Source organism: Sander vitreus, chromosome 2, assembly GCF_031162955.1.
Source record: "Sander vitreus isolate 19-12246 chromosome 2, sanVit1, whole genome shotgun sequence".
In the NCBI taxonomy this organism is placed as follows: Eukaryota; Metazoa; Chordata; class Actinopteri; order Perciformes; family Percidae; genus Sander; species Sander vitreus.
Window position 1 is genome coordinate 1618015 of NC_135856.1, and position 26546 is coordinate 1644560.

The window sequence follows — 26546 nt, forward strand, 5'->3', positions numbered from 1 at the left end:
TTCTGCTACGTTCCTGTTAATGACGAACCTGACGAATCAGAGTCGGCTCCGATGGTAAGAGTTAACTTGTTATCTTAAAGCTGAGGCGAAGGCTACTTTCAAGTAAGAGGCTCAGATTTACAGTCTTTCCCCACGTGACATGAAGGCAGCGTCACACGTCGTCGCCCCTCTCCGTCGTGTCGGACGGGGATGCGAGCGAGGTTTGCATTGTTTGATCCCTTCCTGGTTTTAAGTGCTACAACATACAGTGCAAGTGTTCTCCGTTGCACGGTGAAACCTCTGGACCTCGACGCGGTACAGACAAGTAGAGCTAGTTAGTTAGACACTCCGTCCATTTGTGGGAACAACGTTTCAAAATATACAGAAAAAAAAAAAAACTTAAAACCACAAACTGCTCATTTCTTCGGAGTCCCTTTGGGGACACGGGGAATTACTTTTTTCTTGTGTGAATGAGATACTTTTCTCGTGAGTACGCTGTCACGGCATAACCCTAACCCTGGGAAAAAACTTGATATGTCATTATGTGTCTAGGAGCTTCCAAGGTTTGCATATGAATCTAAAAAGCTGGCATTCGGCCATCAGGCTGCAGGTGAAGTGGACGGCCCAGCTGTCACATTTAAAGCTATAGGGCCCTATTTTAACGATCTGAGGTCACGGCGTGAAGCGCCTGGCGCAGGTGCGCTTAAGACGTGTACGAATCCACTTTTGCTAGTTTTTGACGGCAGAAAAAAGGGTCTGTACCCCGGGCGCATGGTTCAAAAGGGTTGACCTTAGTGTCTTCATTAATCAGAGGTGTGTTCTGGGCGTAACATGCAATCAACCAATCAGAGATCATCTCCCATTCCCTTTAAAAGCCAGGCGCGTTTGGACCTTGGAGCATTGCTGTTATGATGGAGGATCTGCACCGTAATATTTGTATTTGTAATCTTCTGCATGTGTGTGTGCTGCTGTGCGTCCCTGTGTGTGTAACAAGCATAGTGTGCACGTGCTGTGCACGAGCCTAGGAGCATTTTACTAATTTGGCTTACTTGTGCATCTGAAACTACATTACATTAACATACATACATACATAACATTTAGGTTGCCAGGCCGCAGGTGAAATGATCGGGTTTACCTGTCGTCCTCGGCTCTGCGTTTCTTTGATCCGTCATTTCGACCAGCCCTGTCTGTGGTTCGGCACTAATCAACGTTGACAGTTCATTTGTAGACATTAAATAAACGGACAAAACACTAACAACTTTGTGGGGATAAACTGGGGATTCGACCGTTCTCCGTCGCGACACAGAAACACGTCCCTTCTTCTCCGACTATGGCTGAATCGCAGTTCTCTTATTTTATATCTCCTTGCTCGAACTGGAAGTGGTTCTGGTCCTCCTACTTGAAGGCCGTCTCAAAGCTATTATTCCTGCCCCAAAGAGCTAGAATAAAGGAGGGATCTGTGAGGAGCTATGAGTGAGGATGGAGGAGGGATCTGTGAGGAGCTATGAGTGAGGATGAAGGAGGGATCTGTGAGGAGCTATGAGCGAGGATACAGAGAGCAGCCTTCCTGTAAGCTGTGCAGCTGAAGGAGTTGCTACCTCCACCCAAACAGCTGAAGAATTCACACAACGCTTCAGAGGAAAGGACCTATCATCCCTCTATAACACATTTTTTCCTCTCTCCTCCGTCTCTCCCGTGCTACCTCGGTGGGACAGACTAAGACACAAGGAAGGGAGGCAAGTAAAAGAAACGTGGATACAATTTAAGAGAACTAAGATTCAGCCTATTTCTTTACTTTCTTCTTAACTTCTGCTTTGTAAGCTCTGTGACTCAGATAAGCCCCACCCACTGCAGCCTGGCAGCCAATAGGAACAATTGTGCCGTGACAACGTTAGCAGTACTTCGTTGGATTAGATTGGTTTCCTGTGAGCACGAGAAAGAAACAAATCCCCATGTCCCTTTAGTAGCTCCGTACATTTCCTCTGCTACAACTGACTGCATCAGAAATACAAAGCAGTACATTCAGAAGGCATTAAGTGGTGGAATACATACATAATTATCTACAGGGAAACAGCAATAAACAGGCTTAAAGGGCAATTCAGCAACTACCTGACGAGAAACTCACTTTCTGCTCAAATTGTCCTTTAAGGATAAATCTGGCGATTTTCTACATTTCTCCTTTTGTCAACAAGAAAAGACTCAAACCAACAATGTATCCAACAAGTATTGTGTGTAAGCTTTGCTGCTAATTACTCACTAGAGTAGGGCTGCACGATATGAGGAAAAGATGTGATAACGTTGTTGGATATCGCCATAACGATATAGGACTTGAGACCTGCTTGAATTACATTAATAAATGACTTGACTTTTATTAATGTAACAGCCAGGCCGTGTTCTTTTTTTAAGGTATTGAGAAGTTACGTTTTGTTTTTGGGACATCTTCGTGCTATACGCGCCACCCTACCAAATTGCTAGGCAACCTTCCAGAGCGCAGCAGACCAGCTGAGGCAAACGTAGTAGGCAGCCGTCACGGCAGGGATTATGCCCCAAAATAGTGACATTGGGATTGAAGGAGTTTGTAGTCGATGCTCGTTGTAAAAAAAGGAACAGCTGTGTGCAAGGATTGCAACTCCAAAATTACGGAGACGACAACCACAACATCCAACTTCAGCCGTCATTTCAAGCAACACAACGGTACGTGAATGTGTCTTATACCTAAAATTAATGTATGACTTGACTTGTGACTTGCCTGACTTACAGCAGGGACTCGACTTGACTTTCTTGATTGACACAGGGACTTGAGACTTGCACGTGTGTGAACTACTCCCACCTCTGGTACTGAGAGAGGAAATAACAGAAAAATAAATAGAAAAACACCAGACTGATCCTTTAAGTTTAAACATGTGGACGCTCGATGGTTTGATGTTCAACAGCAACATAAACATGACGTTTTATCTGCTGAAAGCTTTTGTAAAAGTAAGAAATAAAGTCATATTTTCAGCGTAAACAAAAACAAAAAATGTAGCCAGTGTGGATCAAATAAAATCAGACTAATCAACACTGTACCTGCACGTATTCACCTGGACAGGTAAATCATAAAAACACATTCTGTTCGGTCAGCTGTAAATGTGTAAAAAAAAGTCTCACGGAGCGTTTAGAGTTTGTGTTTTTGAACCACCGACCCGGAGCTCCGGTATTATTGCAGAAGTGTTAACGTGAGCCAGCACACGGGAGGTCAAAGGTCACAGGCAGCAAACAACCAACCAACCGCCAGGATGCAGCCATTTCCTGACTGTTCATCACACTTCATGACTCATTACCTCGACTGTAAGCTGTGCAACTCGACTGTGCAACTGGAAAACTTTAGACACACACGAACATCAGTCAGTTATTTTAAACCTAGACGCTATCTTCCTGTGATGTCTGTCTGAGTGAACGCTACGGACAACAATCTTTGAATTTGGTCCAGTATTAATCAAGAAAAAAGCTGTAATGTAACCCTACAGGACTAATGTTCAGCATCAGTCGTCCACTAAAAGTTCTGTTGTTGCCGCTGACAGACTCAGATTATTATTCTAAGTGTCTGACAACATTATGAAAGGATCCCTACAGAGATAGACCTTTTAGTTAAAGAGGAAGATCCTTTTAGTTTAACATGAAACAGCCCTGAAATCACCATCACCAAACTACACCAGACTCCATGTAAATAATCAGGACTTTTAGCGTGTATAGAGCCAGCATATCTCCACCAGACTCCATGTAAATAATCAGGACTTTTAGCGTGTATAGAGCCAGCATATCTCCACCAGACTCCATGTAAATAATCAGGACTTTTAGCGTGTATAGAGCCAGCATATCTCCACATGTAAATGGGTGAATTAAGGGTTTATTTCAACCAAACCAGAGTGGTGATTGTTGGAACAGTGGAAAGATGAACCAAGACGGCTTTTGGTAGTTTGATTTAGTTTCTGTCCACTTTGAATGAAGTGTGTTTTACGATGATAAAAGTCCTGATTATTTACATGGAGTCTGGTGGGATCCTTTCCATAATGTCAGAGACAAAAACATGGTTTTAAATTGGTCTCTAAAATGTGGCTCAGTGTTTCCCAAAAAGCCCAAGATAACGTCCTCTAATGTCTTGTTTTGTTTACAACTCAAAGATCTTCAGTTTCCTGTCCCAGAGGAGAGAAGAAACTAGAACATATTCATAGTTAACAAGCTGACATCACACAAGTTTACCTGTTTATACATTTAAAAAAAAATGACAAACTGATGAATGGATTATCAGAATAGTTGGAGATTAATTTAATAGTTGACGACTAACCGGGTAATCTTTGACATAGAGCTGCTATGTTAATTAATTTAGCGTCATAACCTTTCAACAGTCGTGTGTGTATATATACACCTTTTTATGCGTATTTATTTCTGTACATCGTAGTGAAATGTTGAAACCTTGTTCAGTTTTGTTGTCCAGGTTTTAGCTGTAAGTCTGTTTCTGTGTTTGAGAGAAATAAACCCAAACTTCCTTGTACGTGTGGACACACTCGGCCAATAAAGCTGACTCAGTAACGCGTCCATAACCAGCCAGGAGAGTTGCACAGGCAGAGCAGAGGTCATGTTTCACTGACTGTTTACCTGCACTCCAGAAACCAGATCACGCTTTCAAAAATCAAAAATCAGATAATACGCTTGCGGAGCGGAGGAACATCTGTTTAGTCCTCACAGCATTCCTGGATGGGAGAACAACGTGCTCTGGTTTATTGGCATTTATTTAAACCAATCAGAATCATCGTGGGCGGGGCTAAGCTCCGGACGGAGCCACGGTGCCTCTGCTAAATAGTCTCAGGAAGGAACTGGTTTTGGTGGAACATGTGGACGTTCAAAAGTAGTTTTAATCGTGCAACAGAGATTGGACAGATAGTCTAGCTAGCTGTCTGGATTTACCCTGCAGAGATCTGAGGAGCAGTTAACCATAGTCCTCACAAATCCACCAGAGGTTAGAACGCCAACACAGAGACAGAGGAAGGGGACGGACATCCAGATGAAAAGACACGCATGGGGCGGACTTTCCTGCAACACTGGAGCAATCCCGGAAGTGGAACGTCGTGGATATAGACTACTGACTAAACTCCAGACGTCACTTCCTTTAGTCTGATCAACGGAAGTACATTTCCAGGATTAAGTCTGACATCTGGTGCGTCAAGCTTTGTCCTTTACCTTCCTCTCTCATTGTTTCCGTTCTCAAAATCCTCTTCCTTCAGGAAACAACAACAACACACTGCGAGCTAGCAAGCAACTTCCGTTCTAACGTCAGACTTTTTCCGGCTTTTTTGTAGCTGGATATCATCTGTTGGGTCTTAAAATATGAATGAGGACAGTGACAGTGTGATACTTGCTACAGCTGCATTTCTAGTGAGATGAAAGTTTTATTTCTCCGATTCTCTGCTTTGTTCTAACGCCGCTCACTCTCTTCAGTCTCTCTCTAGCTCGCTCCACCACATACCGTCTGAAACATTTCATTTCTATATAGTTTGGAGCCGACTTCTCTATCGGCTGTTGGACAGGAGACGACGGGACGGTTCAGAACGCTGCAACTTTTTGCCGTTTTATGAAAGTCTTTGTCTCCTTTTTTCAACATTTTGTTGCATTTTCGCCATTTTTTGTGCCACTTTTTTTAAACATTTCTTTCACTTTTTCCTATGTTTTTGTAGCTTTTCTCTACATTTTGTCGCTTTTTCCAATGTTTGTAGCCGACTAGACCAGACCAACAGTTTGTAACACAGAAAAAAACATTGATTGTAGATCGTTTTATTTCTATAGTTTGTAGCTGACTGACTGGCTGTAGAAACAGGAGACGTCTCCTACGTTCTAAAACCAGCCTCTGGAGACTCCACCAGCTGAGTCGCAGCGACGCACATCAGCTGTTTGAGTTGAGCTGAGACGGGCCGGTTCAGACCACTGAAACTTTACTGCCAATCATCAATAATAGGTCTCCTTTAAAGACAACAGATCATTTCTCTCTACGCGACGGTTCCAAGGACTTGTAAAAATCTGAAGTGCATGTAAACAGTGATGAACCAACGTTAATGTCTCGCTGCGGCAGGAAGGGACAGCTCCGAGGGGTTGAACCAACCTACTGAACATCCGCACCATCAGCTCTAATATTTGGTTTCACTGGCAAACATTTAGTGAGAACATTAAATAGTTAAGTGTCGAGTATAATAAGGTGTGTTTCCTCCGAGTCCTACAGCAGTTAGCGAGGTATCCTCCGTCACAGCCGGAGCTCGTTGGCCACTTTGGAGGCGATGTTTTTGAAGGCGATGGACGTGCCGGAGATCCGTTTAAAGCGCACGCCGTTGAGCGAGAGGCGGGGCAGCTTGCACACCTCCATCTCCCATTGGACCAGGCTGTCCTGCCGGGCGTCGCCGTGCACGCAGAACAGAGAGTAGCGCTCGCGCTGCTCGTAGTCACAGTTGTTGGCGTCCAGGACTCTCCGGATCTCCTTCATCATGTCCCCCGGCTCCATGGAGGACGTGGTCTTCATGCTCCAGGTGAAGCGCAGCGCCCGAGGCTTGGAGTCCCGCCCCTCCTCTTTGGGCTCACCTGATAAACTCCTGGAGGACGGAGACACAACAGACCCAACAAACCCATCAACAGGGAACAGGAAGCTGCAGCAGCTCCCAACATCGTGACGGAAGAGCGTCAAAATGATCACGCTAAACCAGCGGTTAATACGTAGACAGTCAAAATAACGGACGCAGCATCGGGGACGTCGCACACATTTCTTTTTTGAGTGTCCAATACGTTTGAGGTTATTATGTTGGTCGTTGTTTTGGATTATTGCAGAGGCGTGGACTCCAGTCAGACTCAAGTCACAAATTTGATGACTTTAGGCCTCCTGACCACTGGCTGCGTGGCGTGAGCGTGGCGTGAGCGTGGCGTGAGCGTGGCGTTTCTGTTGCGTTTTTAAATGACATTTATATCTGCATTTATGTCAAAACCTCGAGACTTTCAAACATCAACATTTCATTTATTAAATGTATTCGTCTCTAAATGACATATAAACATCTTTTCCTATTCTATGTTGCCTGGAAACGCTTCCAACACGCTGGCGTGTCGTGTGAAAAATAGGCGTCGGTCCTATTTCTAGCACGCACGCGTTTAGGGCGCCTGAGACGTGCGTGTCACGCAGGCAGCGTGCACGCTCTAACCTGTTACCATGGGAGCCCAAATAAAAACGGACACGCCACGCAGGCAGTGTGCAGGAGGCTTTAGACTCTTCAACTTCGTATGTAAAGCGCTCCAGGGTTTGTAAGTCATGTGACTTACACGTTCGCTACGTCACAACTTATTCGGCAAAGCTAGTTCCATCTCTCCCTTCCCGTTCTTCTTCAAAAAAGGCAAAAACCACCTCAAGTTGAGCGTAAAAACGTATTATTCGCGATTAAAACAGCCTTCATTTATACATACAGTAGACTTCCCGTCTCTGACTGACCTGCGTCCAAACTTGGAGGTGATCTTCCCGATGAGGGAGGTGGAGGTGCCGCGGCGGGGCGTGGCCAGCGAAGCGGCGGCGTGCGTGGACAGGCTGGGCGAGGCCGGCGGGCCGTTGTAGGTGGCGGACCGCCGGTCTCGGAGCTGAGCGCCGTGGAAGGTGGAGCGGCTGGAGGAGCCGCGGGGGAAGCGGGTCCGGTCCGGCGTGGCGCCGCTGCTGCTGCTGGTGACGCTGAAGGCCGAGGGGGAGGACGGCGGCTGCTGGGGGGCGCTGAGGGGAGGAGAGGACGCTGTTAACCACGGTATATCAGAGGAAATGTGGAAAAATGGTCAAATACTTCGACAGTAGAGCCCGACCGATATATCGGCCGATAACAGGCATCATTTTTAATATTCATTTATCAGAATCATTTATAATAAATAACAAATAAATGATTCTGATAAATGAATATTTAACAGAACCCCCTCCAACCATGTTCTGAGTGTTGGCGTTGCGTAGTTTGTCCAGAGGGCGCTCCACACTCGTGTTTAACCCTTTCAGTTTCATATCTTAAGTTTGTATTTTTATACATTTTATTTATCAGAACTTTAATATATTTTGATGTTCTGTTGTGACAAGAAAACAAACAAGTTTATTTTCAAACTGCATTATCATATTATTTTAGTGAGGAAATCTGTTTTGTTATGCGTTTCTGGATTTTTTGAATGAAGAGTTATTAATAATATGCATATAGTTTTGATAGATTTATTTGTGCTGGCAGATGGTGAAGCAGACGACAAAATGGTAAGAAAACAAATCGTCTTCAAGGATTTATATTTTAGTTATGAATAAGTCACTCAGAATAAGTTTTCATCCCAGCACCTGTAGCCTGTGTGTCACTAACTTTATGTTCTATCTATATAAAAAACAGTGTCAATTATATAGTGTGGCACTGATGTAGTAGTGTGTAGTGACACATCATAACATGTACATTCATCAGATATTTTACCATTTTTTTTAAGTTTTAAAATGACTTGGTAGCAGAGGGCCCCATGATGAAGCTCCGCCCCCACTGTACTGAGGGTCTAGCTCCGCCCCCACTGTACTGAGGGTCTAGCTCCGCCCCCACTGTACTGAGGGTCTAGCTCCGCCCCCACTGTACTGAGAGTCTAGCTCCGCCTCCACTGTACTGAGGGTCTAGCTCCGCCCCCACTGTACTGAGGGTCTTGCTCCGCCCCCACTGTACTGACGAGTCTACGCCCCCACTGTACTGAGGTCGCCCCACTGTACTGAGAGTCTAGCTCCGCCCCCACTGTACTGAGAGTCTAGCTCCGCCCCCACTGTACTGAGGGTCTAGCTCCGCCCCCACTGTACTGAGAGTCTTGCTCCGCCCCCACTGTACTGAGGGTCTAGCTCCGCCTGCACTGTACTGAGAGTCTAGTTTCTTTTAAACCAAATGCCCAAAACTACGAGGGTTAAAGACAGACTGATTCTGAACGGGATGTGTGACGGACCTCTGGTACTCTACGTTGTCGTCGATGGGGGGCAGGCAGGACTTCATGGGATGTCCCGACGCCGACATGGACTTCACATGGCGGGGGCGCGCGGAGGAGACGGTCGCCGCCGGCGATAAGGACGGGGAAGCTGCAGGTACCTCGGGGAGACTGAAACAGAAACGGATTAGTTAGGCCTGTAACAGTTATTACATCGTTGTCTAGTCGCAATTCTGTTTTGTTTACATATTCACCGTTTCTTTCCTGAAGGGTCAGACTGGTGACGGGACAGTTTTATGTTCATTTAAAGGTGCCGTAGGGAGGATGGTGAAGATCCAGGACTTAGCCAACAGATTTGAACATCGACACCTTCTCAGTCCCTCCCCCCCCTTTCTGCTAAAGCCCAAAACGGTCTCTAAGCCCCTCCCCCAACAAGGGAGAGCTGTGCATGATAGAGCAGGGAGGCATATATACTATACATACACATACATGCATATATACTATACATACACATACATGCATATATACTATACATACACATACATGCATATATACTATACATACACATACATGCATATATACTATACATACACATACTTCCATGCATATATACTATACATACACATACTTCCATGCATATATACTATACATACACATACATGCATATATACTATACATACACATACATGCATATATACTATACATACATGCATATATACTATACATACATGCATATATACTATACATACATGCATATATACTATACATACATGCATATATACTATACATACATGCATATATACTATACATACACATACATGCATATATACTATACATACTTCCATGCATATATACTATACATACTTCCATGCATATATACTATACATACTTCCATGCATATATACTATACATACACATACATGCATATATACTATACATACACATACATGCATATATACTATACATACACATACATGCATATATACTATACATACACATACATGCATATATACTATACATACTTCCATGCATATATACATATACATTTTGTTTCTTTTTCAACTATCATCTGTGGTGTCCATGTTCATCTGTCAGTTAAATCAAACCCAATAATAACCCATCCAGACTAGACATACTGTAATATACAACACAGTCACCTCGAGTCCCTCTCGTATCCGGTCTCTTAGGATAATAGTCTCTTGAAACTGCTCATTGCTGTACATGATGCTCTCTCTTACAGCTGCAGTGATATTTAGCATTGGTTCTTATAAATACGTAACTTCCTCTTAAGTAATGGTTTGCTCTCTCTCATTTGAAACATCATTGTGTTTACGAGCAGACAGATATAACCCAAAGATGGATCCTGGAATTCATTCAAAACTTTCATTTGTTTGCCTAAGTAATACACAACATTGGACTGAAAGAGACACATTGTATTTCCTCTCACCTGCCGTCCTTCCCGTTGGGAACAGCCGCCGAATGGCGTTCAGTGCTCGTCCTCTCGTTGACGTACGTGTTCCTCCGAGTTATGCTCTGACACACACACACACACACACACACACACACTTTATACTTCACAATTACCGTTTTCTGTCAGATCGTTTCTACATCTCAACGTTTCCGACTGTACTTGAAGGCAGCTTCATTTCACAGGAGAGACACCTCATATAGACATTCATATAACGACGCTCGAACAACAAAAATATGACAAATGTTCATTAATCGTTTGGGGTAAATGTTGAATGAATCATGTTTTTTTTGGTACTGGAGTTGAACGTGCTGTTTGACCTGTAACCCTGATTCCAACCCAGTATTTGTGTCAGGACCTGGTCTAGCAGTGTGTGAGTCCTCTCTCTCACCCCTGAGGCGGTGGCTGACCTCCGGCGGTCTGGAGCTCCGCTGGGCGACGCCGACTCATCCTTCCTGTCGCTCTCCACGCTGTTGGCGTGCCCACGCTTGGTGTAGGCGACAGGTGGGGGGATGGAGGGCGCCACTGAGACCCGGGACAGAGAGCACACACACAGATCTGGGGTTAATACTGAGATTAAAGGTGTTGACACACCAACCCGATTATCGGCCGTCTGACAGTCTGGCGAGGTCGGTGACTCGAGTCTGTTCGGTGTGTTCAGTGCCGTCGTCCGTCAGAGGAGCCGTCGGCGTTCATTTGGGCCGATTTGACTTGTTAAATCAACCAGTGGGCGATCGGACTCAAGGACCAATTACTGGAAATGACGAGCGGGATGAGTGTGACGAACAGCCTCTCAACATCTGACGAAAATCTGTTAAACTGACCTTTGTTGATCTGAAATGAAGACAGATTCAGCAGCTGCACGGCCTGTTTCTCTCTTCAGATGTTTCCAGAAACACGTTACGGTGAACTATTTTAGGACAATATGAGATCGTATTCTGAACGAGACGCCATGATGGTCGGTTTTGTAATTCTGGAGAAGCCAGAACCACGTGACTCTTTTTCCTGCTATTGTATTAAGTTGCTGTGAACTGGCAGATCATAACGTAATCTCGGAGGGCATTCCTTCACAGCGCTGTGCGATGCGAGAACATCTCAGAGCTGAAGCGGGCAGACACATCAGACTCGCCCTGGGTCGGGTTAGTGAAGTCTACTGCTAAGTTATAACACTAATAACGTTACCGTCGCCAAAATAACCCCGCCAATCAAATCCATACTTCACCGTTAACCGTCAAGCCACCACACCTGTATGGAAATGAACACCTCTGCTGACATGTTAAACTGAAGTGGTTTGGGGTCCTTCTGGAAGTCATTTTGGGGTAAAATTTGGTTTTGAAGAATCCTACAAGCAGCCAACACCACAGGCCAAGTAATCAGCCCGTTCCTTAAAGAGGAGAAATCAAGAAGGGATCTAAAAACGTCCGTAGACCTCCGAGGGTTAACTGGGAACATGTGATTAATGGCGATTATAAAATGCAAAGGATGGACAGCCCGGATGTTTTAGAGTCCGACTTCTTCTGTTCTTTGGTTTTGTCGTTATGTAGAAAATCACCCGGAGCGACGTGATGAATCAAATGAATAATGACCTCGGGGACGACGTCTGGACAGAAACTCACCGTGGTCGCTGAAGCGCCGCTGCTTCTGATTGGCCGAGGCGCTGCGGGAGTGGGCGGGGGACTGGCTGGAGCCGTTGAGGTCGCTGCTGGGGCGAGGCCTGTGGAGCAGGTTACTGCTGGACAAAGACTCGCCGCCGCCATCGCCGCCCTGCTGGAGAGAGACACACAGCAGAGAGGATTGTGGGTAAAGGAACTGGCTCAGCTACAGTTTCCTCTGAGCTGATAATATTATAATAATAATAATAATAATAATAATCATCATAATAATAATAATAATAACTTGATTTGTAAAGCTGTCCTGAACCCACCCAGCTGGACCGTCTGTCTGATTCTAGAGGATGTACTGGATGTGGACGGTGGGACTAACCTCAGCAGCTTTCCTCCCCAGCAGCAGGTAGATGGCCGTCACCTCGTTGTACTTCTGACCCTCCAGCGCCTTCTTCACTTCCTCCTGAGGGAAGCCCATCGTCGCCATCAGCTCTGATTGGTCGGAAAACACGCACACACACATAGGTAAATGTGTGTGTGTGTGTGTGTGTGTGTGTGTGTGTGTGTGCGCGTGCCTGTGCGTGTCTGTGCATGTCTCTGTCTGTGCGTGTGTGTCTAACCGATGCGTTTGAGGTCGTTGAAGTCTTGTTCCGGTTCGTTGTACGTCTTCAGCTCCTTCTCGTCGTAGCCGACATTCATCCATCGGTCCTTCATGATTTGCTGAGAAACAAAAACAAACATCAGCTGTTAAACATTCAGGGTCACGTCTCAAACGCTTGTGACAATCAGATTTGTCTTGACGCGATTGCAATTCAGCCTATGCATAGCACGCATGCACGAGTTTCTACTATATCTATCAGCGCTACTTAGCAACGTCTCAAAAGAGAATTTGGGATTTCTTTTTCAATCGCCCAACCCCGAACACCCAAGGACTAACGAGACGCTCCGTCAGCTCAGCTGTACTTCATGGAGGGGAGGGGCGAGTGAGTTTTTAAAAGGAGACACAATACAGAGCCTGTGTAACAATAGTATCTTTAGACTCTATGTGGACCGTGGGAACCCCCCCCCCGAATGCACCTGAACACACCTCCCTGTAAGACCAGCACGCCCAGAATGCACCTGAACACACCTCCCTGTAAGACCACCACGCCCAGAATGCACCTGAACACACCTCCCTGTAAGACCACCACGCCCAGAATGCACCTGAACACACCTCCCTGTAAGACCACCACGCCCAGAATGTACCTGAACACACCTCCCTGTAAGACCAGCACGCCCATGGGCCGCAGATGGGAGCAGGTGCATTTGTTATTTAAACAACGCAGGTGCTGGACGGGAAACTGACAACTGGGTCGGTCTGAAACTAGTAAAGACACTTTGCGCCGTGCAGGGTGTAAGATAGGGCCCTTTGTGCTTCACAGTGAAAACAAGGTCCATCTGGAAACTACTCCGAGGCTTTTATTGTGAAGCAGCTTGAGGAAGCGATGAGACAGACAGGTTTAAGGTCGGACCTGCAGGCTGCCTCGTTTCCCCGGGTTCAGCACCAGCAGCTTCTTCAGCAGGTTCTCACAGTCAGTCGACATGTAGAAGGGGATCCGGTACTTCCCTCGGAGGACACGCTCCCTCAGCTCCTACACACACACACACACACACACACACACACACACACACACACACACAATCTTCTGAGTTATTTTAATGAAACTAATCGTTACCTAACTAACCAACAAATAGTTTTTACTGTAACCTAGCAACAAGTGGAGCTGCCCAACATCAGAAACCATCCTGTATTTGTTACTGAAAAGTGTTTCTGTTATTTTGTCCACACCTTGAGGTTCTGCCCGTCGAAGGGCAGCGAGCCGCTGACCAGCGTGTACAGAATCACTCCCAGACTCCAGACGTCCACCTCGGGCCCGTCGTACTTCTTCCCCTGCAGAGGTACACAACTACATTACCCAGCAGCCTTCACACCTCACTGCCCGGTTCAGACTCTCTGGGACGTTCTCGTGGTGAATCTTTGGTCTGAACAGGGCTTAGTGGAACCAGTGAGGAGTGTTAAAGTGAAGCTGTGATGAATCTGAACCAGAATGGGCGTAAAGTGTGGCTGTGGGCAGGCGGGGGGGGGGGGTCACCTGGAAGAGCTCCGGCGCTGCGTACGGAGGAGATCCACAGAAGGTGTCCAGCTTACTGCCCAGCGTGAACTCGTTACTGAAGCCAAAGTCTGCGATCTTTATGTTCATGTCGGCGTCCAGCAGAAGGTTCTCTGCCTGAGACACACAGGGACACTTTATATACTGATGTGTGTGTGTGTCTATGTGTGTGTGTGTATATATATATATATATGTGCGTGTGTATGTGTCTGTGTGTATGTGTCTATGTGTGTGTCTGTATGTCTATGTGTGTGTGTGTGCGTGCGAGCGTGTGCATGTGAGCGTGTGTGTGAGCCTGTGTGTGTGTGTGTGTGTGTGTGTGTGAGCATGTAAGCATGTGTGTATGTGTGTGTGTGCGAGCATGTAAGCATGTGTCTGTGTGAGCGTGTGTCTGTGTGTGTGTGTGTGTGTGTCTGTCTGTGTGTACCTTGAGGTCTCGGTGTACAATCCTCTTCTGGTGACAGTACTCCACCGCTGACACAATCTGACCCAAACACACAGACAGGGAGAATCATTAGAGACCAAATATACCCACCTGCTCTCCAGCTGCTCCGTTAGCTGCTACGCTCACAGACCATAATGAATCTGAAGTCTTTTATTAGCGGTTACACTAATGCAGGCTGAATGATCCTGTGGTCTGGTTCCTACATGGAGCTGGCATTTAATCAGAGTGTTCAGTTCACGCTGGAGATCAAATACTATCCGAATATAATATAATAATAAAGTTGTTGTGTTGGAATCAGACGGTGACGCAAATCGCTGAACATCTACACGACATGTATAAAGAAACCTAAAGACGACTGTGACAACAGCAGGATGGGTTTCCAAGTTAACTGAGACGCCCCCGAACGCACCATTAAACACATGACCAGGACACGGTGCATGGTGAGATATTTAGGAGCAGATCTCACCTGGCGAAACTTGGCTCTGGCCTCCTTCTCTTTCATCCGTCCGTGAGCAACCAGGTAGTCAAAGACTTCACCTGAAACACAGACAGACAGACAGACAGGCAGACAGACAGAAACAGGCAGACAGACAGACAGGGTCAGCAGATGTGTCACACCCTAGTTGGCAAACCAAAACCTCTGGATGACTTTACTGTGAAGACAAGATTCTTTTCTTTGTAATTGTCATGCTCCACATAAAGAAATACTAATTGTTAGGCAGACAGGCAGACAGACGGGTTAGCTGGTCTCACCCCCGCTGGCGTACTCCATCACCAGGTACAGAGTTTTCTCCGTTTCGATCACCTCAAACAGCTTCACTGAAGAAACAACACAAACATGATTACTGAGGAGGAAGAGGAGGAAACTAGGGCTGCACAATTCATCCCAATTTTGGCAAAATAGCAATATGGACTAGTACAATATCCAAATAGCAGGGGGGGGGGGCAAACATGTTGAACAATTCTGGATGAAGTATGGTGTTCCTGTAGAGACGTCCCGGCCTACAAATCCTATCCTACACACATCTCACTACATTTTAACAAGTTTCAATAAAAACTAGAATAATGATACCAAAAGAAAGAGGGGGAGGAGGAGGAGTAGACTCACCGATGTTTGGGTGGTTGAGGATCTTCATCACGCTGACTTCCCTGAAGAGCTGAGGAGACGATCAGAGTCAGCTTTGACATGTTTAAAAACGTCTCGTATTCTCACTGACTTCACAAACGTTCATTACGGTTTGTAGAGCTCACGTCCACGTGGATCATTCAGAAAGAGTTACTCAGGTACTTATATCACATATGAGTCTCTGAACACACACACACACACACACACACACACACACACACACACACACACACACACACACACACACACACACACACACACACACACACACACACACACACACACACACACACAGCTTAGATGGGAACTTATTAGGCCACAAATCTTTTCTACCAATAAGAATGGTAACGCTGTCATTTGTCCCGCCCTAACTGGTGCAACAAGCTAACAAGGGACTCGGGAAGATGGATAGAGATAGATAGAGAGATACTTTATTCATCCCGAGAGAAATTTTAGGCATCCAGTACCTTAGACAACCATAACACAACAAACACACATATATCTCAAATACATAAAAATCACTCAAATGTAAAGAGTTAACATTTTGTGAAGTGATTCCAAAGGTCTGGTATGGACTGACCACGTGATGTAATGACCCTGATAAGGTGCTGTGGTAGAGCGTGTGCAATGGCGGTAGTACAAAAGAGAACAGTGCAATAGCTTATTATTAAATATTAACTATGGTTATGAAAAGACAAGAATGTCAATCAATCTATCAGTCAATATGCACCCACGCAGTCCTGGGAAGAGGTCTAATCAGCCAGGTTAACTCAAAACACCTGTGTGGGTGTTCAGGTGCATGCGGTGTGAGTTGGTAAAAATGAATGTTTGACCTGAAGTCTGGAGTCAGTTGATTCTGAACATACTGCAGCAGTATCGCTGGGAGTTCATCTTTTGGATAAGATGGTGCGACATTGCCTGTTTTTTTTATTGATATTTCCAGGATTAAAGCATGACAGGCGTGTGGCTAATGCGTCAAATGTCCTCTCTCTCTGCGTGTGGCCGTTCTCAAACTCCGTTCTCTTCGGAAAACAACAACCACAACCTTCGAGCTACACGCTGAGAATATCAAGTTCTGAAGAAGATGTGGACGGTGCAACAAGTCAGACCTGCTTGATTCTTTCAGGGAATGATTGTAAAGATTTACTAAGAATATGTTAGATCATCTCCTCTCTAACTGGGAGGTTTTGGGACTGATTGTTGTGGATGAAGTACACACAGAGATACACTGGTTAGAGCCAATGAGGTGTAACCATGAATCAGATCATTTAAATAGCTCACGTTACTGTGTTGTGTCAACAGTTAACTTCATTTAATATTGGATGAGGGGTTTTCAGACAGACAGACAGACAGACAGACAGACAGAGCGTACCTTCTGCAGACTGGTGGGGTTCAGCTGAGTTTTGTCGATGACCTTGATGGCAACCTGCACACAAAAAACATCCAAACTATTAATATATAAATACATATAATTTCATCTCGCGGAACACGGAAGCTGCTGGTCTACCGCTGTCTCGGTTGGTTAGTCAATCCACCTTAAAAACATCCAAACTGCACCTTTAAGGTGTGTGTGTGTTTGTCTGTGTGTGTGTGTGTGTCTGTGTGTGTGTGTCTGTGTGTGTGTGTGTGTGTGTGTTTGTCTGTGTGTGTGTGTGCGTGCGTGTGTTTGTCTGTGTGTGTGTGTCTGTGTGTGTGTGTGTGTGTGTGCGTGTGTGTGTCTGTGTGTGTGTGTGTGTGTGTGTGTGTGTGTGTGTGTGCGTGTGTGTGTGTGCGTGCGTCAAGTTATGCAGATATGAAGTGTGTGCGTAGGTTTTATTTTGTCGTTACTGATGCAGGAAGTTTATGGGATGTAGATTAAAGATTAAAAACAATGCAAACTGACATGACATGAAGTTATACGATGCGGTGGATCCCAGGTTGTTCTGCAGGTTTTTATTTATGTATGTGTGTACGTGTTCAGTTGGAGTTTTATTGCTGCAGTTTGGGTATTAGGACTTCCTGGTAACGTTTGTAAATGAAATTAAATCTGATACAGCACTTTCCTGCTGTCACCTTAATCTAATTGACTCTATAACATAATACACGTGTTCTGATGTTTTCACATGAAGATGTTCAAACACTGCCGATGATGTCTGATGTGACTGAGATAAAAACGGGAGTAATAACTTAAAAACATTGAAAATATTATTTTATATATATATATATATAAGAATTCAAAGAAATACAAACTGCCGAGCAAACGGAAAGTGTTTTACAGTACAGGAGTCAGCAGGATGAAGAGTTTCCCTCAGGTCCAAGACATGCTTTAAAGATCGATGAGATCAGAATGGACTTCTGCTCTCAGACCGGCCTGACGTCTCCGGGGAGACACGCAGCAGCCGATTGGACGGCGCTGGCTCGCGGAAAAGGGTTCTTAAAATAAGTGCAAAGCGTCACATACATACATACACGCACAGACACACGCACGCACGCGCACACACACACACACACACCCACACACACACCCCTTCTGACCAATGGGCTGTGAGCGGCTGACGTCTGAGATTTAATAATTCATGGTGCAGTGTTACGTTTCCAGCTGATTTAACCCCAGTGACTCTGAGCAGATCAAAAGAGTCTGAACTGTATCAGGACGTCATGTAAAGCTGGAAACACTTCATTTAAAAGATCCTGGATACGTACCACGTCACCTTGACAGTAAAATATAGAATTGTGTGTCAGTCATAAGAATATGATGGACATGATGGGACAGACTTTATTTAGTCTTATGTTTTTATACTTCACACATACTAGAGACAGCTTAAGCTCCATGGGGAACAGTTGTGTGTTAACCCACTGAACGAACAGACAGACGCCACAGATTTATAATTCATACATAACGCCTCCAGATTGTGACGCTGCCACCTCGGGACGGACATCGGACTCGTAGAAAAAGAGTTTTTTAAAGAGTAAGATCCTTTTAGTTTAACATCAAACAGCCCCGAAATCACCATCACCAAACTACACCAGACTCCATGTAAATAATCAGGACTTTTATCATCGTAAAACACACTTCATTCAGAGTTGACAGAAACTAAATAAAACTATCAAAAGCCGTCTTGGTTCATCTTTCCACTGTTCCAACAATCACCACTCTGGTTTGGTTGAAATAAACCCTTAATTCACCCATTTACATGTGGAGATATGCTGGCTCTATACACGCTAAAAGTCCTGATTATTTACATGGAGTCTGGTGGAGATATGCTGGCTCTATACACGCTAAAAGTCCTGATTATTTACATGGAGTCTGGTGGAGATATGCTGGCTCTATACACGCTAAAAGTCCTGATTATTTACATGGAGTCTGGTGGAGATATGCTGGCTCTATACACGCTAAAAGTCCTGATTATTTACATGGAGTCTGGTGTAGTTTGGTGATGGTGATTTCGGGGCTGATTCATGTTAAACTAAAAGGATCTTCCTCTTTAACTAAAAGGTCTATCTCTGTAGGGATCCATCCCATAATGTTGTCAGACACTTAGAATAATAATCTGAGTCTGTCAGCAGCAACAACAGAACTTTTAGTGGACGCTGACTGACTGTGCACGGTCCCTGCAACTCTCCCGTGGCCGCCTATGGAGGCACGGCACAGTTTAAAGAGGTCTGAAGTAGACCGTATGGAGTTATTTAGCAGTAAAAGTGCGTTTGACCTGCTGAAGAGGAGTGTGTTCTCACCTCTCGGCCGGTCAGCGAGTGCTTGGCCAGTTTGACTTTAGCGAAGTTGCCCTTGCCGATCGTCTTCAGCAGCCGATAGTTGCCAACGTGCGGCTGTTCGTCCGCGGCCGCCGACCCGCCGCTGCGAGACGGTGGCAGACTGTGGCGGCTCGATGACTTGGTGGGCGGGGCCGGCGGCTCGGGGAGGCCGTCTGAAGTCTTCGGCTGGAAGAGACACAAACAGATTTGTTAGAAACATTTAGAGATCAGGGGGTCAAACTCAATTTCGCTAAGGGCCAGACATGTACAGTTTATTGTTTACATGCTTTTATTGAAGAGAAAAAGTTAAATACTTTGACTGTACTGTAGCTTTCTCACTTAGAGCTTGGGCCACATCAAGCCCCCAAAAAGTCAGCAAAAACGTTGCTTAGTGGGCCGGATCAAAATCTGGATTTGGCCCCGTTGGGCTTGCATCAGTGAATACACCCACGCTAAAGGTGACTAAAAAGATGAATAAAAAATCATCTTTAGGAAATTGATCTTAATGCCTTAATTAAAAGAATTAGGAAAAATCCAACCTTTAAGGACACCAATTATCTTTGTGAATGAATAATGTATCGTCAATAAATAAATAAATAAATGTTCTTCCTTAAAATACAGGGGGCATAATTAAATACACCCCTATGTTAGATTCCCATAGAGGCAGGCAGGCTTTTATTTTGAAAGGCCAGTTATTTCATGGATCCAGGATACTATGATCCTGATAAAGTTCCCTTGGCCCCCCCCATCATCACATACCCTTCACCATACCCCCCCATCATCACATACCCTTCACCATACCCCCCCATCATCACATACCCTTCACCATACCCCCCCATCATCACATACCCTTCACCATACCCCCCCCATCATCACATACCCTTCACCATACCCCCCCATCATCACATACCCTTCACCATACCCCCCACATCATCACATACCCTTCACCATACCCCCCACATCATCACATACCCTTCACCATACCCCCCACATCATCACATACCCTTCACCATACCCCCACATCATCACATACCCTTCACCATACCCCCCCCATCATCACATACCCTTCACCATACCCCCCCCATCATCACATACCCTTCACCATACCCCCCCATCATCACATCCCCTTCACCATACCCCCCCCATCATCACATACCCCTTCACCATACCCCCCCATCATCACATCCCCTTCACCATACCCCCCCATCATCACATACCCTTCACCATACCCCCCCATCATCACATACCCTTCACCATACCCCCACATCATCATATACCCTTCACCATACCCCCCCATCATCACATACCCTTCACCATACCTAGAGATTGGCATGGGGTACTTTCCATAAGAAATAATTCATAATTTCAGCTTTTCTTTTACTCAAATTAGGTATTATTTCATTGAAATGAGGTTTATTGACCATGAATAAAAATAAAAAAAACACACTGTAAAACTAGAGTTTATAAGTTTATGTTAGTGGTGAATCTGGTGGTAGTAAAAACATTTTTTTAAAAAGCACAGAAAAAAAGACGACTAAAACCTCAAAAAAAAGCGTCTTAAATAGGGTTAATTTTCCATTTTTACCGCAGAGGAAAACAAGTTGCATGGTCGATCAAATCTATTTGACATCATTTTGGACCATTGTTATCACCATATCTGGGTCTAAAACGTTGGAAAAGCTGGAGCAGATAATGAATAAACAACACGTAGCTTAGTATTCTACGCACTAAAAAGGTATAAAGGCTTTAAGCCGCCCTACACATTATCGTAGGCCCAGTTTGTTATGCTATAACTTCATTTGATACGTTATATATGTAGTAGGGGTCCCTGCTCCGTGTCTCTTTCAGCTGAGGGGTCCGTGTCTTAGAAAGTGTTGCACACCCCTGTTCTGTTCTAGTGCATAGTAGGCATTAGGTGCAGCCCAAAAAGGTTGGGTGCTGCGCCTAAGCCTTATAATGGTGGAGAAAACCCTGGTGATCTCATCAATAGAGACGCTGCAGTTCAGGGTGAGTTGAGAATCACACGGTGTCTTTTTTTGTCTTATTTGTGCAAACTAAGCTGCAGCAAAAGCTGCTCCGTCCCTTTTGTGAATCCTCCCCTCTGTGTGATGGACTGCACCCGACACAGGGCCCGGGGTCAAAGGTCACGCCGACACTAGGTGAGGGGGAGGGGAGGGGGGTGTATCCGTGTGACTTTAAAGCTGCCGTGTCACACTTGAGGCTTTTAGAACGTGACTTCTAGAAGACTAAAACGACGTCAGTGAGCTGCTGATACTTCCTGCGGTGTATTCTGGGAAGGATCGATAGTAGACAGACAGGAGGAGCCGGCGGGAGCTGCTGCTGCTGCTGAAGAGTCCGGCTGATGTAAAGAGTCCCAGATTAGAGGGAACGGGCAGTCACACCTATATGGGTATTGTTTGGATTTGTTACGATTCCGAACCGGTACTTTTAAAAACGGTTTCTGATCCCTAAACCAGTTCTAGAGAAACTGAAAAATGACGTCAGAGATGTAATATGTTTACTAGCGATCACGTGCAGTGAACGGTTCATATGCTTTAAGTCCGTGTTGGTGAGCCCAGAGGGAAGATATGGCATTGTAAAAGTAGCCTACGTTAACGGTAGCCTACGTTAACGGTAGCCTACGTTAACGGTAGCTACGTTAACGGTAGCTAGCTAACGGTAGGCTACAGAGAGAGGGGGAGATTTTTACGTCCGTGTCGGAGCGACAGAGGGGAAATATTTCAGTCGACACATTAAGTGGAACCGACATGAGGAACCAAAGTGTGCGTTGTAATCCGGTCTGGTTCCTACCGGTTTCGTTCCATAGTGGAACCGGGTTTCGGTACCCAACCCTAGTTCCACCGTCACACCGGCAGTAACAGATAGTCTGCAGCTCATTCTGTTCCTGAGGAGATCCGATTGGTGACTTCACATCGTATCGAACCGCGGGTCGAGTATATCGTAGGCGGAATTTACTAATAATTAAAACTGGGCTTTTTTTCCAACGTTTTTGTCGCCTTCCTCAAGGTTTTCTTGGACACTTTTTTCAATGTTTTGTCGAAGGCTAAACTCACTCAGCCAACGTTGGAACGTGTGTATTTTGAGGGGAATTCAAACAAAGTCAGAACAGGAAAAGTATGCGCAATGTCTCAGTTCGAGGTGTTTTCACTGTTGATAGAACTTCAATAAATACAACGTCTTTCCTAAAGTAAATGGGTAATCTACAACACTACTACTACTAAATAACTGTGATTATTATTATGGAGCAGCCTATATATAAAGTTCTAAGAAGGAGACCCATTAAGACTTTCCAGAGTGATGAGGACGTGCACGGGGAGCCTGACAACGGCTCTCTGCTAGCATTCCTGCATTAGCATGACAATGAGGAGGCTGCGTTTACCCAGAATTCCTTTAAAGTCCATCAGCCTCCACACACCCAAAGACTCGGCTCACATGAGGCATCCCACTGCTCTCCATGTTTGACAGGTGACACATCACCCCCCTACATCCACCACTCCAAAAACTCAAAACCTCTTTAGTCAAAATGTACAGATAATCAGTAATCAAAGCCAATATTTCCTCTATTTCACAGACGGGAAACACATCAGCTGTTAGTACGGCGTGCGCTGTAAGATGACGTAGTATTAATAGTAGTCTCGGATGTCCAGACCTTAGACCAGGGTAGAAGCAGGCAGCTAAACAACGTCCTGGATGTGGACGCGGGGGCAGCAGCTAAACCCATTTTAGACCCCTAAAAACATCTGTATCAGTTTAAATAGATGCTACATATACAATATGTTCCCCCCTTTACCTTGCTGTCAGACTACATTTATATTTGAGACAAAAACGATCTCCGTGCACACAAGAGATTTAGCTCCAGCAGCCATGATCACATCTGATATCATGCATCACATGACCGTTCACACACACCGAGCATGTGCGTGCCGACATTTGATAGGATAGAGATTGTGTGTGGATTTAAAGCCAGAGAAAAGAAGCGTTTACAAAGTAACTTCACCTCAATTTAATAAAACATGTCGTGTGTTTCAGGGATCCATTATAGGGCCGTTTTTGGGCAGCACTTAGCTGATGAATGTGAAATCAATGAGAGCATCAAGCTAAGCATCAAACAAATATGTGCACCAAATCTTCCACAACCGGTGTTAACAGGAAGCAGATTGTCTGACGTTACTCTGCGGTTGGAAAACACGGATGAAAAATACTGAAAATATTTTGGAGAAAGAACAACAACGGTGAAAAGTAAGAGCAGGGATTAATTATCTTGGAGCGAGGACGAGGTGGGACTGTTACTGAAAGGTCTGGAAGCATCAGACAGACAGACAGACAGACAGACAGCTGTTACTGAAAGGTCTGGAAGCATCAGAGACAGACAGACAGACAGACAGACAGACAGCTGTTACTGAATGGTCTGTAAGCTCCCTAACAGATAAGACTGACTGACAGGCATCGTTTCCAAATGTCTCCGTTTGTGTCCGTCCAGACTACAAAGCAACCCCGGAGTTTTCAAACCTAAAACGAGGGCAGCAGTGGTTTCCAAACGTTTTCGGGGCTCAGAAACACCGCAGTAGTGTAGACATGAGGTGTAAAACTTGGCAAAAGATATGCGTTTTTAAAGCCAAAAGCAGTTGTGTAGATGTAGCCTCAGATGGCCCTTTACGGAGTAGAACTGAGGCCGTTATCTCTGCTCGGTAGCACGGTGGCTCAGTGGTTAGCACTTCTGCCTCACAGCAAGTTGGCACTGCAGAGTTGGATCCCCGGTCCGGGCAGGACCTGTCTGGGTGGAGTTGGCATGTTCTCCCCGTGTTTGCGTGGGGCTTCCTCCCACCATAAAGACATGCATGCTGGGTAACTAAGACTACGGTTGAATAATTAGCCGACTGGCTAACACTGGCGCATTTACAGAAATGTAATCTAATAAATGAGATCTCTCCTCAAAGCCACCGGACTCCTTCAACTGAAACATATGACCTCGGGTTGGTGATGTTGTTGATGATGGTCATTGTTGATTATATTGTGTCAACTTTGTAGGCTGATATGCACGTTTTCCTACCCTATGTAGGTTACTTTGACGCTGCTATCTTGTACTGGTATGTATTTGTCCTCGTACTGTTACGCTCATGTTCCAGTTGGACTGTGTGTAGAACTTGTATGTATTTGGGTGTCTTGAATAGGTTTATACTGCTGCACACCTAGCCTAAATCGCCCTTCGGGGACACAAATGTCACACAATAACACAAACATACAACCAAGACTTAGGTTGGTTTTGTTAACAATCGTACTACTACCGTTACTACTTTGGAATGAATGTTTCAACTGTTTAGTCGGTACTTTTAGATACTATTTCAACTGTTTAGTCTGTACTTTTAGATACTATTTCAACTGTTTAGTCAGTACTTCTGCGTGCAGGTGCAGCATATTCTTTGTATCCAACCAAATCATTTCTATTTTTTCAAATGAGTTTGACTGCTCACAACCCAGTCTACGTGATACGCAGGTATATAGGCCAATATACAGTATATATATATATATATATATATATATATATATATATATATATATATATATATATACACAGTTCAGTATACCCACTACAATACACCACTGTCACAACCGTCTGGTTAGAAAACACTGAGATAGTATTTCAATCAATCAAGGTGATCATCAGACTTACCTGTCACAGAGACTCCATCAATAATAACCAGGGGTTAAACCAGACTCACCTGGTCAGACTCTCTCTCTGTTTAACTGTCAGTCCATCAATAATAACCAGGGGTTAAACCAGACTCACCTGGTCAGACTCTCTCTCGCTCACCGGGGTCAGAGGCGTCCTGCCGGACATCTTCCTGCTTTCCTTCGCTGCTTTCTGCTCCATTCAGTCCGGAACATGCATCTCCTCCGCCGGGCTGCTCTTACAGCATCTCTGCCCCCACGGGGGAACCAGGCCACCTCAGCGGGGCTCAGCTGCGAGGCTCCGCCGGCCGCAGGGCGAGGGAGGCCGGGGCGGCGGCTACAGGAAGGCCCGCTGTTTGTTTGCGTCGGTGCGGGGCAGAGACCCGCATGGAGACGAACACAGACAGAGAGAGAGAGAAAAGGAGGAAGAAGATAGGGGGAGAAATAAGAAGACGAAGAGGAAAAAGAAGAGTTGAGAGAAGTGTAAAAAGTAAAAGAGCTTCCTGCAGCTTCCAGTGGTTTATCAGCTCACACAGCAGCAGCACTGCGGAGCACAAAAAAGGAAAAGGATCTATGACGTCAGCGCTACTCCTTCCCGTCATCGTCATCCCTTTCAAAGTAAAGCTGACTTTAAAAACAAGGAAGTGTTATAATTATGAACCCTGGCGCACGCACGCGCGCGCGCGTGTGTGTGTGTGTGTGTGTGTGTGTGTGTGTGTGTGTGTGTGTGTGTGTGTGTGTGAGACACGTTTTTATTCTTTCTTGACCCCTGTGTGCATGTTTTATGTTAATTTATTTTGTTTGTTTTTTTGTTTGTTTTCGTGTATTTGTTGTAATTGTTCTGTATATTTTTTATATCTACTTATAAATAAGTGATGTGTTACCATTATTTCACATATTTGTAATGCATACTACGTTTAAATAAATATCAAAATGAAAAAAATCACCGTCATCCTGAAAATATCCCAGAATCCTTAGCGGCTTCCTACCAGAGTGTGTGTGTGTGTGTGTATATATATATATAGAATATTCATTCCTACTAAACACCAACACTCATCCTTTTAAATCTTATATTTAGCTCACAATTCCCAAGTCTTTTATTTTGTAGTATTTGTATTGTTTTAAGACACTTCAGACTGGTTCCGGAAGTTCATTTCTCTCCGTCAGGATTGAGATTATTATCAATAATGTCTAAACCATCCAAGGTAGAAAAGAAATCAACCTTGTTTTAGAAAAAAAACATGTTTTATTCGCGATGTCACGGAGAAGCACTACACTACCCACAATCCTCAGCGTGAAAGCCACGTCTCTGATTGGTGGAGCTCGCTGTTGCCATGGAAATCTTTACCAGAACACCTTTTTTTGTTTAAACTTTCTTTCAAAT

At 45.0% G+C, this 26546-nt stretch overlaps 1 protein-coding gene across 3 annotated transcripts; it reads right to left on the minus strand.

The window, feature by feature from the left end:
• Positions 1 to 4891: 4891 nt before the first annotated feature.
• mark1 (MAP/microtubule affinity-regulating kinase 1) lies at positions 4892 to 25735 on the minus strand. 3 transcript variants are annotated; one of them, XM_078272148.1, is made up of 18 exons: positions 25305 to 25735; positions 19454 to 19657; positions 17112 to 17165; positions 15722 to 15770; positions 15367 to 15432; positions 15080 to 15150; positions 14596 to 14652; positions 14151 to 14285; positions 13847 to 13948; positions 13530 to 13649; positions 12639 to 12738; positions 12398 to 12510; positions 12031 to 12181; positions 10806 to 10939; positions 10394 to 10479; positions 8968 to 9117; positions 7475 to 7744; positions 4892 to 6593 (listed from the first exon to the last, which is right to left on the minus strand). In XM_078272148.1, the coding sequence occupies exons 1-18, from the start codon at positions 25362 to 25364 to the stop codon at positions 6251 to 6253; spliced, it is 2265 nt and encodes a 754-aa protein (XP_078128274.1). In that variant the 5' UTR covers positions 25365 to 25735; the 3' UTR covers positions 4892 to 6250. The 3 variants fall into 3 exon arrangements, with proteins under 3 accessions (XP_078128274.1, XP_078128266.1, XP_078128256.1); XM_078272140.1 differs by having other exon boundaries at positions 12031 to 12178; positions 25281 to 25735; XM_078272130.1 differs by having other exon boundaries at positions 25281 to 25735.
• Between the last annotated feature and the right edge of the window lie 811 nt (positions 25736 to 26546).

Coding starts and splice junctions, on each gene's coding strand:
- mark1 (XM_078272130.1), bottom strand. CDS start 25,364: ATGGAGCAGAAAGCAGCGAAGGAAAGCAGGAAGATGTCCGGCAGGACG. Junction 14,286..14,595: donor TTGTACACCGAGACCTCAAG/GTACACACAGAC, acceptor TGTGTGTCTCAG/GCAGAGAACCTTCTGCTGGA. Junction 6,594..7,474: donor ACCTCCAAGTTTGGACGCAG/GTCAGTCAGAGA, acceptor TCCGTCCTCCAG/GAGTTTATCAGGTGAGCCCA.